This window comes from Schistocerca cancellata, chromosome 5, assembly GCF_023864275.1.
Source record: "Schistocerca cancellata isolate TAMUIC-IGC-003103 chromosome 5, iqSchCanc2.1, whole genome shotgun sequence".
Lineage (NCBI taxonomy): Eukaryota > Metazoa > Arthropoda > Insecta > Orthoptera > Acrididae > Schistocerca > Schistocerca cancellata.
This window is the reverse complement of record NC_064630.1, coordinates 39900035-39916291: the sequence shown is the minus strand read 5'-3', so window position 1 is coordinate 39916291 and position 16257 is coordinate 39900035. Positions and strand designations below refer to the sequence as shown.

Sequence of the window (16257 nt, the reverse complement as noted above, 5' to 3'; positions counted from 1 at the left end):
CCTTTTTAGTATCATAATTTTTACTATCATTATCCCTTATTAATTTTAATAGATTATTTACAACAAATTATATGGGAGAAATTATGTACTGTGTGCTGTAGTTAAAATACTTCACTCTTTAAATAACAATATTAGGATAAGTGTAGATTGTTACTCACCATCAAGACGACTCGTTGAGTTGCAGCCAGGCACAATGAAAAGACTGTTACACATTTAGCTTGCCAAAGCCTTCTTTAGAAAAGAAAACACACACATATTCACACAAGCAGACACACCTCACGTACAAATGACCACTATCTCCAGCAGCACTGACCGGAAGGCATTGTGGTTGGAGCTGCTGGAGATAGTGGTCATGTTTGCCTGAAGTGTACATGTTTGTGTACATGCGTGTGCGTTTTATTTTCTGTAGAAGACTTTCGCCAAAAGCTAAGTGTGTAACATTCTTATCGTTGATGGTGAGTAGCAATCTACCCTTTTCATATATTGTTGATATTCCAACCTGGACTTTCCTTGTTTCATTGTGCCTCAAAAGCAGTCATGTGTGTGTGAGGTGTCCTTGCTTGTGTGGGGTTTCTTTTCTGAAGAAGGCTTCGGCCAAAAGCTGGATGTGTAACACTCTTTTCATTGTGCCTGTCTGCAACTCAACTAGTCCTCTTTACAGTGAGTAACAATTTATCCTTTCCTAATATTGTTGAAATTCCAACCCGGACATTCCAGTGTTTCCCTCCTTAAACAGTTCTCTATGAATCATCAATGGTGATCAGTACAGCATAATTGTAAAAAAAACTCTGTTTTTGAACAAAAATGTTGTGATTTATGAAGTCAAAATGCTTTATATATGCCAACAACTGGTGCCGTTTTGGTATTTTATTGTTATAAAATCTGATGAATCACATTATCAGTTGACCAACCTTCCAAATATATATGGTGATTTGCTAAGAATATTTTTATTACTGAGATTGGACACCTTTGGTGTACATTACATTCTCAGAAAAATTAGAAAATGATGTCTTCATTGAAAGAGTCTGTTAACTACTGGCATCACATCAGTCACCTACCTTATTAAAAAATTTAAAAATTGTGTCTTTTAATAATTCTGTAAAGGTGCTCTGAGTTAGTGATCCACTATATATTTTAGACATTGTGGTCCTTATTATATGATAACAATTCTTTAGAATTACATTGGAAATACCACCAACTCCTTGCAATTTTATTTTGAAAGAGTTTATTATTTTTTGAATTTTAGATTTGGAAGTGGATTAGAGTACCAGGTCATGAAATTTTATAGTAGTTACTTTCTCAACATATTACCTTGATTTTTTATGCTGAACTCCTTGACCATAAGTCTTAACTACAAGGTGTACAACTTTGCTTCTGCCGTTTTTTCTCCAACATTTGAGGCTTTAATGAAACAAACTGGTTACACATGTATCATTCAAAGTATTTTCTATTGCTGGCCACTACATTCTCCCATCTTTCTGGCAGTGTACGAATCCCGTGTCGAAAAAATTGTTCATCTTTTGAAGCGAACCACGAATCGATCCAATTTGTGACATCTTCATGAGATCGGAAGTGTTGGTCAGTCAAGCCATGTGCCATTGATCTAAACAGGTGACAGTCAGAGGGAGCAATGTATGGAGAATACAGCAAGTGGGGTAGGACTTACCATTTTAACGTTTCAAAGTTCGTTTTGACCTCTTTTGCAATGTGGGGTTAAACATTTTCGTGCTTCAAAATAACTTTATCATGCCTCTCACTGTATTGGGGCTGTTTGTCTTTTAATGCTCTGCTCAAATGCACTAATTGCATTCGATAACAAGCACCTGTGATTGTTTCATGTGGTTTTAACACCTCATTCGTGCTGCAAAATCACTTTATCGTGACTCTCGCTGTATTGGGGTTGTTTATCTTTTAATGCTCTGCTCAAATGCACTAATTGCATTCGATAACGAGCACCTGTGATTGTTTCATGTGGTTTTAACACCTCATAGTACACAGTGCCGAGCTGGTCCCACCAAATGCAGAGCATGATCTTGGAGCCGTGAATATTCGGTTTGGCCATCACTATGGAAGCATGGCCATGATATCCCCATGATTTTTTGTGTTTATGGTTATCGTAATGAACCCATTTTTCATCCCCGGTCACAATGCAATACAAAAATCCCTTCCATTTTTGCCTCTGAAGCAACTGTTCACAAACACTTGGTTTCATCTCACATGGGACCCAAGTTCCTTCTTTCTGAATCATGCCCATAGCCTTGAGATATTTGGAAATGGCTTGCTATGTGCCAATCCTTCTTGAGCTTGATGTGAGTCTTCACTCAGCAATGTCTCCAATTCTGCATCTTCGAAAACATTCTCTCTTCCACCACTATGTCAGTCTACGACATTAAAATCACCATTCTTGAAGCATTGAAACAACGCATGACATGTTCTTTCACTAATAGCGTCCTTACTATATGTAATTGAGAGTATTCGATTAGACTCAGCCGCTGTTTTCTTCATATTGAAACAAAACAGGAACATCTCCTGCAAATGACGAGAATTAGGCTCGTAAACTGACATTTTTAATCAAGAACAACTTTATGATGCAGAGACAAGTCGACTAATGTTTCAATGAGGTTATGCTGACTGAGGTTCAAGCTAACTGCCTGATGTCTGCGATCTGTTTCTTTTGACCGCTACTTACCGCTGTCGCCACCTATCAGCAAATGGTGGAAGCTAAGTCGTACACCTTTTACATATAAGAAACAACAGCTTCTACTTTTGAATTACCATTTATTACTGTTCCATTCAAATCAAGAGCTATGTTGTCCTTTCTTTTATTTTACCATATCCCATTAGATTTAATTCACTTATCCCAACTATTAATGTCAGAAATAATATGTATAGTTATTGAGATTTTAATAATTTTTCTTAATAACCTGGAATAAATTTTGTAGCTCACACCTAAAGCAGACTCTTTACTTGTTGTTGTTAATACTAAATTTCCCTTTTCCATTTGCAAGAAATTTTAATCCCATTAGTGATCCATGGTTTTTCACTTAGTTTTCTTCTGTTCTTACTAATTAATTTATGGGGAAAACATAAATATCATGCAATACATTAAATTTCACTTTGGAATTTTTTTCCTATAAATTTTTCCCAGTTCACTATTTCCAAGTTACTTTCTGCCCTCTAGTCATAAACTGTTCCAACTGGTTGCCATAGTGGTGCATCAGAACTGTATGGCAATACCTTGTTTATTCTAATCACCTGTACATCCTGATCTTAGAGTCAGTTGATTACTGGAAGCATGTTTATTTGCTCACTTTGATCTTAGTCAGTGCAGATATTACCAAGCAGTTTCTAATATCCAAAACTGTAGGTAAATTAATTACTGAAATCAAACTTATGATCCAAATAATGTTTACACATTAGTTTTCTTCTCAGGATCCTTTACAACATCTACTTTGAAATTACCACATACCATTATTCGCTTGCTCTTGTTTGAATCTCAGGGATGGGATCTACCACTGTGGTACATGACTGAAAGGAGTATGTTAGTGAAGGTTTATGCCAGCTGTCTGACAACTCTACACACAGCATCTGCCATCAAGATCCCATCCCTGTGATTCAAACTGTCCTGCAGTCCCTCCCTAAAACCTCAGGCCCCTCACAAGGACTAACATGTCCTTCCATAGAACTCCTCACCCCACTCAAATCACGTACCCCCACCTTTTACCTTCTTATTAAGATCCTGGCCATTATATAGTTGCTGGCTTCAAAGCACCCACTGAAAATACGTCTGCCATAGTTGATCAGCACCTGCAATTCATAGTACAAAGACTTCCCTCCTATATCAAACATACCAACCATTTCCCAGATTGTCTGTAATCTGTGCCCATCCCAATCCCACCACACACCATACTTGTCACCGTCGATGCCACCTCCCCCTATGCCGACATCCCCCAAGTACAGGGTCTGCCTGCTGCAGAACATTTCCTCAGTCAGTGCCCACTGATTCCAAACATACGATATTCTTCCTACTCACTATAATCAACTTTATGCTTACTAACAACTACTTCAGCTTTGAGGGGCAGACATACAAACAGATCAGGGGTACAGCCATGGGAACTAAGATGTCTCCTCCCTATTCCAACTTCTTCATGGGTCACTTGGACAGGGTTCTCCTCAGATCCATAAGTCTTCAGCCCCTGGTTTGGTTTAGCTGCATTGATGACATCTTTACCATATGGACTCATGGTGAGGGTGACCTGTTAAAACTCCTGCAATCTCTGAATACCTCTTCCCAATTAAATTTCACATGGTCGTATTCCAAATCCCGTGCCAGTGTCCTTCATGTTGATCTCATACTCACCGAAGGCCAGATACACACTTCTGTCCACGTTAAAACTGCTAACAAACAAAAGTATTTGCATTTTGACAGTTGCAATCCTTACCGTGTCAAATGTTCCCTCCCATATAATCTTGGCATTTGAGACAAATGTATTTGTTCAGATGCAGACTCTTTACAGCAATACACCGCCATTCTCATCTCAACTTTCATTCGAGGTAATTACCCTACCAGCCTAGTTCAAAGGCAGATTTCCCAGGTTATCACATCCAATCCTTGTAGTGCTGATCCCTTCAAAAAATAACTCTGGGGAACACCACTGGTCATTCTGTATTATCCTGGTCTGGAATGTATTAATCAGCTAATACGACAAGGCAATGACTTCCTAAATCATGCCTGAACTGAGATCCATTCTGTCTGAGATTTTGCCCGCCACACCCAGAAGAACTTTTTGTTGCCCTCCCACTCTCCGTGATATTCTTGTCAGAATCTATGCTCCTTCTGCATCTTCCTATCCTATGGCCCTACTCTTGTAGCTGTCCCTGCTGCAAGACTTCCACTTTGCAGCCTCCTACCACCACTTATACCAGCCCTGTAACTGGCAAAACATATACCATCAAAAGGAGAGCCACCTGTGAAATGACACATGTCATATACCAGCTGTTATATAAACACTGTTCAGCCTTTTCATCGGCATGACTACCAACAGATTATCAGTTAGGATGAATGGGCATAGGCAGAGGGTGTATACTGGCAGCATGCAACATCCTGTTGCAGAGCATGCTCTAAAACATAACAATTGTGATCTCGGTGCCTGTTTCACCATCCAGATTCTTCCCCCAGACATCAGTTTCTTAGAATTTTGCAGGTGGGAGCTATCACTACAACATATCCTTGGTTCTCATCATCCACCTGGCCTTAATTACTTTAATTTCTTCCATTTCAGTATTTCTTTGCAGTAACTACTCCTTTCTTCACTCTGTTTTAGTTTTCTACATCTTTCATTTTCTTACCTGTCAATTTTTCACTGCTCCCTTACCCTCTCTGTTACGTACAATGCTCTTAGCTTTTCACTATTATTAACTCATGCACGATGTTTAAGCAGTAATCTGTCTTGCGAATTACCCTGTCTTCCTCCTTTAGGCTCTCAGGTTTTCAAATCTCATTCAGTGCAGTCCCCAACAATCAGTCTTTCCTTCTCATTTCGTCTGGTAAGACTGGCAGTTCTGAGTGACTTTCCCGCATTCTACCCCTTTTGTACATTGTATAGAACAGCACGGTATATCACTTATATTCACAAAATGTTGCCATTGAATTGGATTCCCACCCATGGTTTGACAGTGGATTTAGACCACAGCTGAATTTTGCTTTAACCCTCTAACCAAAGCAGATTTTCCATGCAAAATCATGGGGGCGTTTTTATTCAATAATCAGAATAGTTGTAAGGGTAGACTTATAAGAATGTAGCAAGAAAACCGAAAAGTTACTTCAGGCGTGATTTTTAATTAATGTTTAAGGTAAAAAAAAAAAAGTTCAGTCTTATAAAAGCAGAATAAACTTACTGATAAGTTTTATGAGTGTTGTATATCTTAACACCAATGCCAATGGCCTTGTCACAGTGGTAACACCAGTTCCTGTCAGATCGCCTAAGTTAAGCACTGTAGAGCTCAGTTAGCACTAGGATGGGTCATTGTCTGGGTCTGCTGAGTGCTGTAGGCAAGTGGGGTGCACTCAGCCCTTCTAAGGTTCATTGAGGTGCTACTCAACTGAGAAATAGTGACATCAGTCACAAAAATTGAAAGTGGTCGGGAGGGCAATGTGCTGACCACATGCCCCTCCGTATCCGCATCCGGTGACTCCTGAGAGCTGAGGAGACACATCGGCTGGTCAATACCGTCAGTAGTGTCAGTCCTCCGAGGCCTGTTTGGATGGTGTTTGTTTGCTGTTTATATCATAACGCCAAGTTCCACACAGAAGCTAGGGAACATGGTTACAAAACTGCTGCCATGAAACGTATATATGTAAGTATGCGTGTGATGCAGGAGAATGTATAAAACATTACTCCCAATGTTTCAGATGGGCAAATAGTGATCTCCAATGTTCCAGACCAACAGAGAAAGATTTGATGGGAAAATAGCAGTCAGGATGTTTCACAGCAACAGAAAAGTATTCAGCAGGAAAACTGCACCCTCCAATGTCCAAACAGAGCAGAAATTATGTCCAACGCGATAATCACAGGCCGTGCAAAATTGTCCACAAAGAGCTTAATGCACACATCTGCATCGCCTGCAGCTGGAGGGTTAATTATCCTACAAAAAGTATCTTATGGATAGTCCCCTCTGTTTATCTCAGTATGTGGAGGATTGCAGCAAATTGTCAAAACAAACGCAAATGTCTTCTGTGAAATTTGAGAACCACAATGGCAACCCAACAAGGCTATGTATTAAGCAGTAGTCACAGATATAACACGTCTAACAGAATCTCAAAGGAACTAATGGCTCACCAAACAGCAGCTAAACACTTTTCAATAGGTATTTGTACAGTTCTGACACTTTCCTTACACTGGTAATCTAGTGAAATGAGTTGCTGCAAATCATAAAAGCAAAATAAGAAAATGAAAATCAGTTATTTTCTTTAACCCAACTGAGTATGACTGACTTAGTATCTAATCTCCAAACACTGAACCTTTGCTATTTAACTAAGTAATAAGATTAAGTTATGTATCGCAACTACACTGGAGTACAACAGCAACAAGTGAACTGCTGATGCGAAACAGATATCATAACTCAATTAACATGCATAAAAAAAAGAGGAGGAGGGAGAATCTCCACTGGTGCCAGTAATTTTTACTCCTATGTGATTCTTCTCCTTTTCCTACACATATGGATTAAAAGTCAGTGGATACCTACCGTAAAAGAGTTTAATTTCAATCCATAAGTAACACTGTTTACACCTACAAAATACTTACTTAGCATTTCCTTAACAAAAGCTGCTGTTCTTCTGCAGTGGAACACAAGCAGTGCCTCTCCCTATACTTTTGCCAAAATTCCACTCCAATCCATCCCCAAAGCACCACACTCATTCCGTTTCTTTCCTCTGTTACACCATCCTATTTGTCTCCTTGGAACTTTTCTCTATTTCCTATCTGTTTCTTGAATTCTGTACCCTCCCTAAGCTCCCCTTTTTCTCTCTGCATTCCTACCAGCATGCTTATCTCTGGAGCTATCCCTGCACGAAGCTGCTTTTCTCACCTCAGTACATGTTATCTTTTCTAATCTACACTGCTACCCTTTTCCTATTCCATGCCACCTTCATTTCTCTGCCATCCATACTACCTGTGATCACTACTTGTGTCTGGTGGCTGTGTGAGGAAAGGAGAGGGGCAGTTTGTGTGTGTGTGTGTGTGTGTGTGTGTGTGTGTGTGTGAGAGAGAGAGAGAGAGAGAGAGAGAGAGAGAGAACGTGTGTAAGGGATAGAGGGGGGGGGGGGGGGGTTGCAAGAGGGGCATTTGCATGGCATTTATGGGAGTTGAGTGAATGACTGTGCTATCTTTAACAAACAACAATGAAAGCTAATTACTCTTCTGTCCTATTTTAATGTGCCTGTCTAGTGTCTGCTACCTCATCTATGTGATGACTAGTAGGCTATCATTTTGTGCATATTAACAATTATGGAATGGATAGCCTGCTACTCACCATAAAGAGGACACATTGAGTTGCAGACACACAACAAAAAGACAGTTAGACACTGAACTTTTGAGCAAAGCCTCCTTCAGAAAAGAAAGGAAAACACACACACACACACACACATCCACAAAAGCAGGAACACCTCATACCCATATGACCACTACCTCCGGCCACTCTGACCAAACTGTATATTGTATTTTATAAATGATTTTCTGTCTCCGGATTTACGTTGTTGTTGTTGTTGTGGTCTTCAGTCCTGAGACTGGTTTGATGCAGCTCTCCATGCTACTCTATCCTGTGCAAGCTTCTTCATCTCCCAGTATCTACTGCAACCTACATCCTTCTGAATCTGCTTAGTGTATTCATCTCTTGGTCTCCCTCTACGATTTTTACCCTCCACACTGCCCTCCAATGCTAAATTTGTGATCCCTTGATGCCTCAAAACATGTCCTACCAACCGATCCCTTCTTCTAGTCAAGTTGTGCCACAAACTTCTCTTCTCCCCAATCCTATTCAATACCTCCTCATTAGTTACGTGATCTACCCACCTTATCTCCAGCATTCTTCTGTAGCACCACATTTCGAAAGCTTTTATTCTCTTCTTGTCCAAACTAGTTATCGTCCATGTTTCACTTCCATACATGGCTACACTCCATACAAATACTTTCAGAAACGACTTCCTGACACTTAAATCTATACTCGATGTTAACAAATTCCTCTTCTTGAGAAACGCTTTCCTTGCCATTGCCAGTCTACATTTTATATCCTCTCTACTTCGACCATCATCGGTTATTTTACTCCCTAAATAGCAAAACTCCTTTACTACTTTAAGTGTCTCATTTCCTAATCTAATTCCCTCAGCATCACCCGACTTAATTTGACTACATTCCATTATCCTCGTTTTGCTTTTGTTGATGTTCATCTTATATCCTCCTTTCAAGACACTGTCCATTCCGTTCAACTGCTCTTCCAAGTCCTTTGCTGTCTCTGACAGAATTACAATGTCATCGGCGAACCTCAAAGTTTTTACTTCTTCTCCATGAACTTTAATACCTACTCCGAATTTTTCTTTTGTTTCCTTTACTGCTTGCTCAATATACAGATTGAATAACATTGGGGAGAGGCTACAACCCTGTCTTACTCCTTTCCCAACCACTGCTTCCCTTTCATGCCCCTCGACTCTTATAACTGCCGTCTGGTTTCTGTACAAACTGTAAATAGCCTTTCGCTCCCTGTATTTTACCCCTGCCACCTTCAGAATTTGAAAGAAAATATTCCAGTTAACATTGTCAAAAGCTTTCTCTAAGTCTACAAATGCTAGAAATGTAGGTTTGCCTTTTCTTAATCTTTCTTCTAAGATAAGTCGTAAGGTCAGTATTGCCTCACGTGTTCCAACATTTCTACGGAATCCAAACTGATCTTCCCCAAGGTCGGCTTCTACCAGTTTTTCCATTCGTCTGTAAAGAATTCGCGTTAGTATTTTGCAGCTGTGACTTATTAAACTGATAGTTCGGTAATTTTCACATCTGTCAACACCTGCTTTCTTTGGGATTGGAATTATTATATTCTTCTTGAAGTCTGAGGGTATTTCGCCTGTCTCATACATCATGCTCACCAGATGGTAGAGTTTTTTCATGACTGGCTCTCCCGAGGCCATCAGTAGTTCAAATGGAATGTTGTCTACTCCCGGGGCCTTGTTTCGACTCAGGTCTTTCAGTGCTCTGTCAAACTCTTCACGCAGTATCTTATCTCCCATTTCGTCTTCATCTACATCCTCTTCCATTTCCATAATATTGTCCTCAAGTACATCGCCCTTGTATAAACCCTCTATATACTCCTTCCACCTTTCTGCCTTCCCTTCTTTGCTTAGAACTGGGTTGCCATCTGAGCTCTTGATATTCATACAAGTGGTTCTCTTCTCTCCAAAGGTCTCTTTAATTTTCCTGTAGGCAGTATCTATCTTACCCCTAGTGAGACAAGCCTCTACATCCTTACATTTGTCCTCTAGCCATCCCTGCTTAGCCATTTTGCACTTCCTGTCGATATCATTTTTGAGACGTTTGTATTCCTTTTTGCCTGCTTCATTTACTGCATTTTTATATTTTCTCCTTTCATCAATTAAATTCAATATTTCTTCTGTTACCCAAGGATTTCTATTAGCCCTCGTCTTTTTACCTACTTGATCCTCTGCTGCCTTCACTACTTCATCCCTCAGAGCTACCCATTCTTCTTCTACTGTATTTCTTTCCCCCATTCCTGTCAATTGTTCCCTTATGCTCTCCCTGAAACTCTCTACAACCTCTGGTTCTTTCAGTTTATCCAGGTCCCATCTCCTTAAATTCCGGATTTACAATGTGTTATAATATCCTTCCACCCAATGATGAAGTCCAAATCTGACTTCTCCAATGCAACTGCTGGGCTTTTATTGCTATAATTATTAGCAGAAAGTTCACCTTATTTCATCTTTTCTGATCTCCATATTCTCTCTTACCCCTCCCATACTGTGGCTCAGAATCTTCTCGTGTTTTGGATTTAAAGTAACAACAGCAAGAAAAACACAAAACAGAAATGACTGGTCTAAGAAAAATAAAATTAAACAAACAAGACACTGCAAAAAGTATCAAACTGTAATAACAACAGCTGGAATATGCAGCAACAACATGAAATCTCAGCCCCAGGAAAGCAGCAGTAGTTATCTAGTTTCTGGTGCTGAAGTTCAGTTATAACACTTGGAATTTTCTCTTGCCACTCCTATGAGTGTAATACATTACATACAAACCAAAAATTATAGGCTGCAGAAGTATATAATGTCACAATTTTCATTGTTGTTGTCTTCAGTCCTGAGACTGGTTTGATGCAGCTCTCCATGCTACTCTATCCTGTGCAAGCTTCTTCATCTCCCAGTACTTACTGCAACCTACGTCCTTCTGAATCTGCTTAGTGTATTCATCTCTTGGTCTCCCTCTACGATTTCTACCCTCCACACTGCCTTCCACTGCTAAATTTGTGATCCCTTGATGCCTCAGAACATGTCCTACCAACCGGTCCCTTCTTCTTGTCAAATTGTGCCACAAACTCCGCTTCTCCCCAATTCTATTCAATACCTCCTCATTAGTTATGTGATCTACCCATCTAATCTTCAGCATTCTTCTGTAGCACCACATTTCGAAAGCTTCTATTCTCTTCTTGTCCAAACTATTTATCGTCCATGTTTCACTTCCATACATGGCTACACTCCATACAAATACTTTCAGATACGCCTTCCTGACACTTAAATCTATACTCGATGTTAACAAATTTCTCTTCTTCAGAAACACTTTCCTTGCCATTGACAGTCTACATTTTATATCCTCTCTACTTCATATTGTCATAATAATAATAATAATAATAATTTAATATGACTCAACGGCCAAATGTAAGTCCTTCTTTGTCATAAAAAGGGTGACTCCATGAGTGTGATGGATGCATGACAACAGCAAATGATATGTCTAGGAATATGACATTTGCAAGAATAATGTACCAACGTTACAAACAATAAACCACAGAAACTGTGTGTTCATCCCCTAAGAAACACGTTCTTCTGGTTTCTTGCAAAACAATCCTTCACCTATGAAATTTGGTGTACGAATTTTCAGTCCTATTATTATGAGATGTCTTACACTTGCACACAAATTGAAATGTGAACTCAAAATTGTGCTGATAATACTTACTTCATAACTAAAATAGTAATTTGCACCAAATGACATGAAAAATATTTTGTGACCTAATGAAACGTTGAAGGTCAAGTAGTATACAGCTGTTTTGAATGCTCAATAATCAAATAGCAGAAAATATAATACGTAGAAAAAGAGACTTTCACTTTTAAAAAATTTCAACTTTTCTTCTGAGGCAGAATATATAAAGACAAACACATAGAATACTATTTCACTTAATGCACAAAAAAAGACTGTGGTTTTAGAATCTGAAATTCACAGCATAAATTATAGTCTTCTGGAAAAAATAAGTACCTTTTTCTCTCTGTCTCAAAAACTGTGTCGACAACAGTTTCTTCTGTTTTTGGCTTCTTCTGTGTTTTTACTCTCTCCAGTTTTATCTTTGCTTGCTGCTCTGTGCCTTTCTTAACTTCCAGTTTTTGGCGCTCCTCAAGAGTCAATTCTGCAAACAAATTTTGATGTAAGAGTGCAGTGTGAATGTAAATTTAATCTTATAACACACTTTCATTTTGCTGACAGGTTATTTACCTTGTACAAACAATTCTGCTTTTGTTTCAGCTACTCCAACTTCGCTAGTTGCTTTGCAGATGTAGGTTCCTTCATCTTCTGGGGTTACTTTTAGTATTTGACAAGTAGTTTTGTTGTTTCTAATTCTAATTTGAATATTCCTTGTATTACGAAGAATTTTGCCATTCTTATACCAGGTTATATCTGAAAAATATTAAGACAATACTAAGCATCATTCTTTGATATGTGAAATACCAGTCCTGCCAGTAGTATGCCCCAATTCTTACTAAACACAAAGAGCTTTTCTTAAATATGTAGGTACTGAAAATGTATGGCCAACTTTGAAGATAAAGTCATCACATGATGACTACATGAAGAGACAGATGGGTGGACGAAAGCTTAGGAGGGGAAGGCGAAACAGGAAATAGAGATTTTTAGAGTATCTCTAGCTGTTAACTACCAAATAGATTAACATTTTTACTCAGTTAGAAGCCTTTTTTATGCTACTACAATCATACAGTAAATCATTTTCAGTGTCTTATTTATTATTTGCCAGACACACCCTACATATATAGAAAGAGACCCATATTTTCATGCAGCTTTTTTCATATGCAGCACTTGGGTCAGTCTTGAGTAAGTTATCATGCCTTTACAATGTGCTTTCCAGTAAGAAACCTATTATCATAGCTATTGCAAACTGTTTTCATATATTTCATGCACACTGAAAACATATGACTAATTCTGGAAGATACTTTTCAAACTGAAGGGACTGCTGCTAAATTTAAGTTTGATTGCACAAAACTAAACAAGCCCAGTTTTATTCGGTAACATGGACACAAATGTTATCACAACATAGCAAAATAATAGTGATATTATAAGTGTAAGTATTTGGAGCCGTTAATTGTATACAGCCATGGGGTGAATTTCAGCCAGTGAAACAGCTCACTAGTCCCATGAGGTTTTGTAATACCCACTGACATTTGGTGGAGCTTTTTAATGTTAACAAGAAGTGATTATTTTGATGTATACATTTCATTTCAGAAAAAGGTCATGAGAGGTGTAGCACAAAATCAGTCTGAGAAATGTGGGAAAGAAATCCATGGTAGCAGATGACATAATTTAAGGCTGTCAGAAAAATGTGCACCACTGAACCATTACAGCTGTGAATCTGTGTTATCTTGCAAATAACCAAGCGAGATGGTGTAAAGGTTAAAACACTCGACCTAAATTTGGAAGGAGTGATATTCAAATCCCTGGTGGCCATCTAGACTTACATCTAGATTTATTTTTTATGTAGTTTCCTTAAATCAATTAAAGGGAGTGGAAAAATAGTTCTTTTTAAAAGGACACAGTTTTTTATTTTAATTGTCATTAATTTTTTCACCTTATCAATGTCCGGTTCCATTCAGAATTATGCACCATATTATTTACATTTCAGCAAACCTCAATCATGTCTGTCAAAAATACTGTATGGACATTAACATTCTGGCAACAGAACTGAGTGCAATTCAAACCAAAGCACTGCATGTAAAGGACTGCGCCTGAGTATATTTTGGGCCGCCATTTTCGTGACAAGCACGCCACCTATTGCTCAATGACTGGACTAGTTTCATACAAGAACAATGTACATACAATTCACTAACTAACACTTAGCAGCGACTGTCTTCTGTTGTTAACTGCTAGAATTATTTTGAAAGAGATAGTAGTGAACGTAGGAACTGCTGTCATGATTGACTGAGCCACAGTGCAATTTCATTTTTTTGATATTCATTTGCATATTATTTATTGTTTGGAATTTGTTCTAGTTCTGCTTCAAAAATGACACATTTGTTGAGCAAAGCAAGAAATTTTGGAAGCTCTAAAGACAGAATCAATGATAGTGGATCAGAGGGAGAATCTGATTGGGAACAGTCTGACGAAGATTCATATTCAGGTAAATTGTATTTTTCTACAATTTTTTATCATTAATATCATCACTACAAATTCTGCTACTGTAATTACAGTTTAGATCATTTTTATAAGTCTTCCTTTCATCCTTTTTGCAGATGAATCTCATAAGAGAGAAGCATCCAACATGGGTTTCTGAGATTTGTTTAGAGGAGGTGAAACAATCTGTTGGCAAAGCAAGCAGGAAAGAAACAATGATTCATTCATTTTCAAAGCTCTGTATTTTCCGAAGTATTACATGTACAAATATGACTGATGTGTAAACAGAATTGTAAGCTCACCAAACTTTCATTTTGCACTCTACAAATGTTCTGTAAGTGCCCTTTTCTTCACACAGCAAGCATCCAAGATGTAGTCAAGTTCATTCCATACCTTATGTAGCAACATCCTCTCAATTTTCATCACAGCAGCAGTGATGTGTTCTCTGAGGAGCTCCAGTGCTCTTGGCAGTGGGGGTATGTAAACATGGTCCTTAATGTACTCCCAATGGAAAAAGTCATAAGATGTAGGTCAGGAAACCTGGGGGCAAAGGGAGCAGAACCAAATCATTTTCATCGCAACATCCAATCCAGTGATGCAGAAGTTCATCATTTTGGTAGCGATGAACTTCAATGTTCCAATGAGAGGGTGTCCCATCTTGTTCGAAGCTGAAATTCTTGGAATCAGCAGTCAGCCGTGGAAACAACATAACTGCAGCATACAAGGTAAGAACCTGTTTTAAAAATACCCATTCAGCTTTGTCTCTGAAATTGCACAGAAAACATTAACCTTCAGCGGATATCATTCAGGCACCACAATTTCATGAGGATGTTCAGTGCTCCATGTCCTCACATTGTGGTGATTAACCTCTCAAGATAAATGAAAGGCTGCTGCATCACTGAATGGCATCTTGGAGGCAAAAATTTTTATGCTGAAGTACTTCGTGCACTGTGACGCAAAATTGAAGGCACCAGCCATAAATTTCTGGTTTTAATTGTTGCATGATCTGCAGATGGTACAGTCTGCAAAGCAGCCACCATCACAAAATCTTCTACACAGTTTGCTGCAGCGTTCTAAGCTTGTGGCTTGCATGTACAGTTGATTTTTTTGGGACTATGTACGAAATTTTCCCTCACCCTCTACATGGTTGGACCTGGCACACTTGGTCAAATGGCACTTTTCTGTTTACAGAGACAACTAGTGTCTCTAAATTGTCAATACCAACACACAATGCTCTGATAACATGGCCATTCTTGTCCATAATTATTTCTGAATGCACACTACACTGTTTCAACAGATGAACATCTCACATATTCCAACACACAAAAACTTCTTTCCTGCTTTGTCACCATTTTATCGAGGCACTGCACTCATAACACCAATTGAGGGGAACAATGGAAAGTCCGTGAGTTTATGGTTCAATAAATACACAATCATATTTATACATGCAAAACTTTGGAAAATGCAGAACTGAGAAATTAATGAATCATTTATAGTATTCTGGAATATCAAAGAACTAAAATAAAGGTGAAGAATAAACCTTGAATCTCTGTCCTTTTCAACATGTACTGCCTTTTAAGATATTTCAAAGATAATGTGCCAGTAACATTTTAAATAATGACATAAATGGCTGGTTTACTGAGCCTGAAATTTTGCTAAGTGGACCTCAAAAGTGTTAAGAAACTACATTAGTATTTGAAAGAAGCAGGGTTTAGTTCTCCATATAGCATTCTATTTTCAGTGGTTTCATTAAATCAAGTCTGGCAAACACTAGCCTTTTCCTTTAACAAAGCCACAGTTGAATCCTTCCCCCATTTCTCTGTCTACCCAGGTACTGCTCTGTCTCCAAACACTTTGACATTTATGAAATGTTAAACCTGAATCTTCATTTCAAGTATCTTATACCTGGGATAGCAGAGAATTCTACTATGAATCTTACAATTGAGAAAAGAAAGGAAAAGAAAACCCTTAATTTCTCATACAAAATAGTACAAAATGAAAATAAAGCAAGAAATGAAGAATAAAATACGTAGGGAGACCGTAAAAGATTGAGTAAATGTCAACAATGTAGCAAAAGATAGATTGCTAA

At 38.5% G+C, this 16257-nt stretch overlaps 1 protein-coding gene across 1 annotated transcript in view; it reads right to left on the bottom strand.

The window, feature by feature from the left end:
* Window positions 1-16257, bottom strand: part of LOC126188355 (titin) — a 516411-nt gene that overhangs the window by 199091 nt on the left and 301063 nt on the right. The window contains exons 88-89 of the mRNA XM_049929953.1: window positions 12264-12446; window positions 12030-12177 (exon numbers count right to left, since the gene is read on the bottom strand). Coding sequence (XP_049785910.1) covers window positions 12030-12177; window positions 12264-12446 — 331 coding nt within the window. The remainder of the gene's footprint in view (window positions 1-12029; window positions 12178-12263; window positions 12447-16257) is intronic.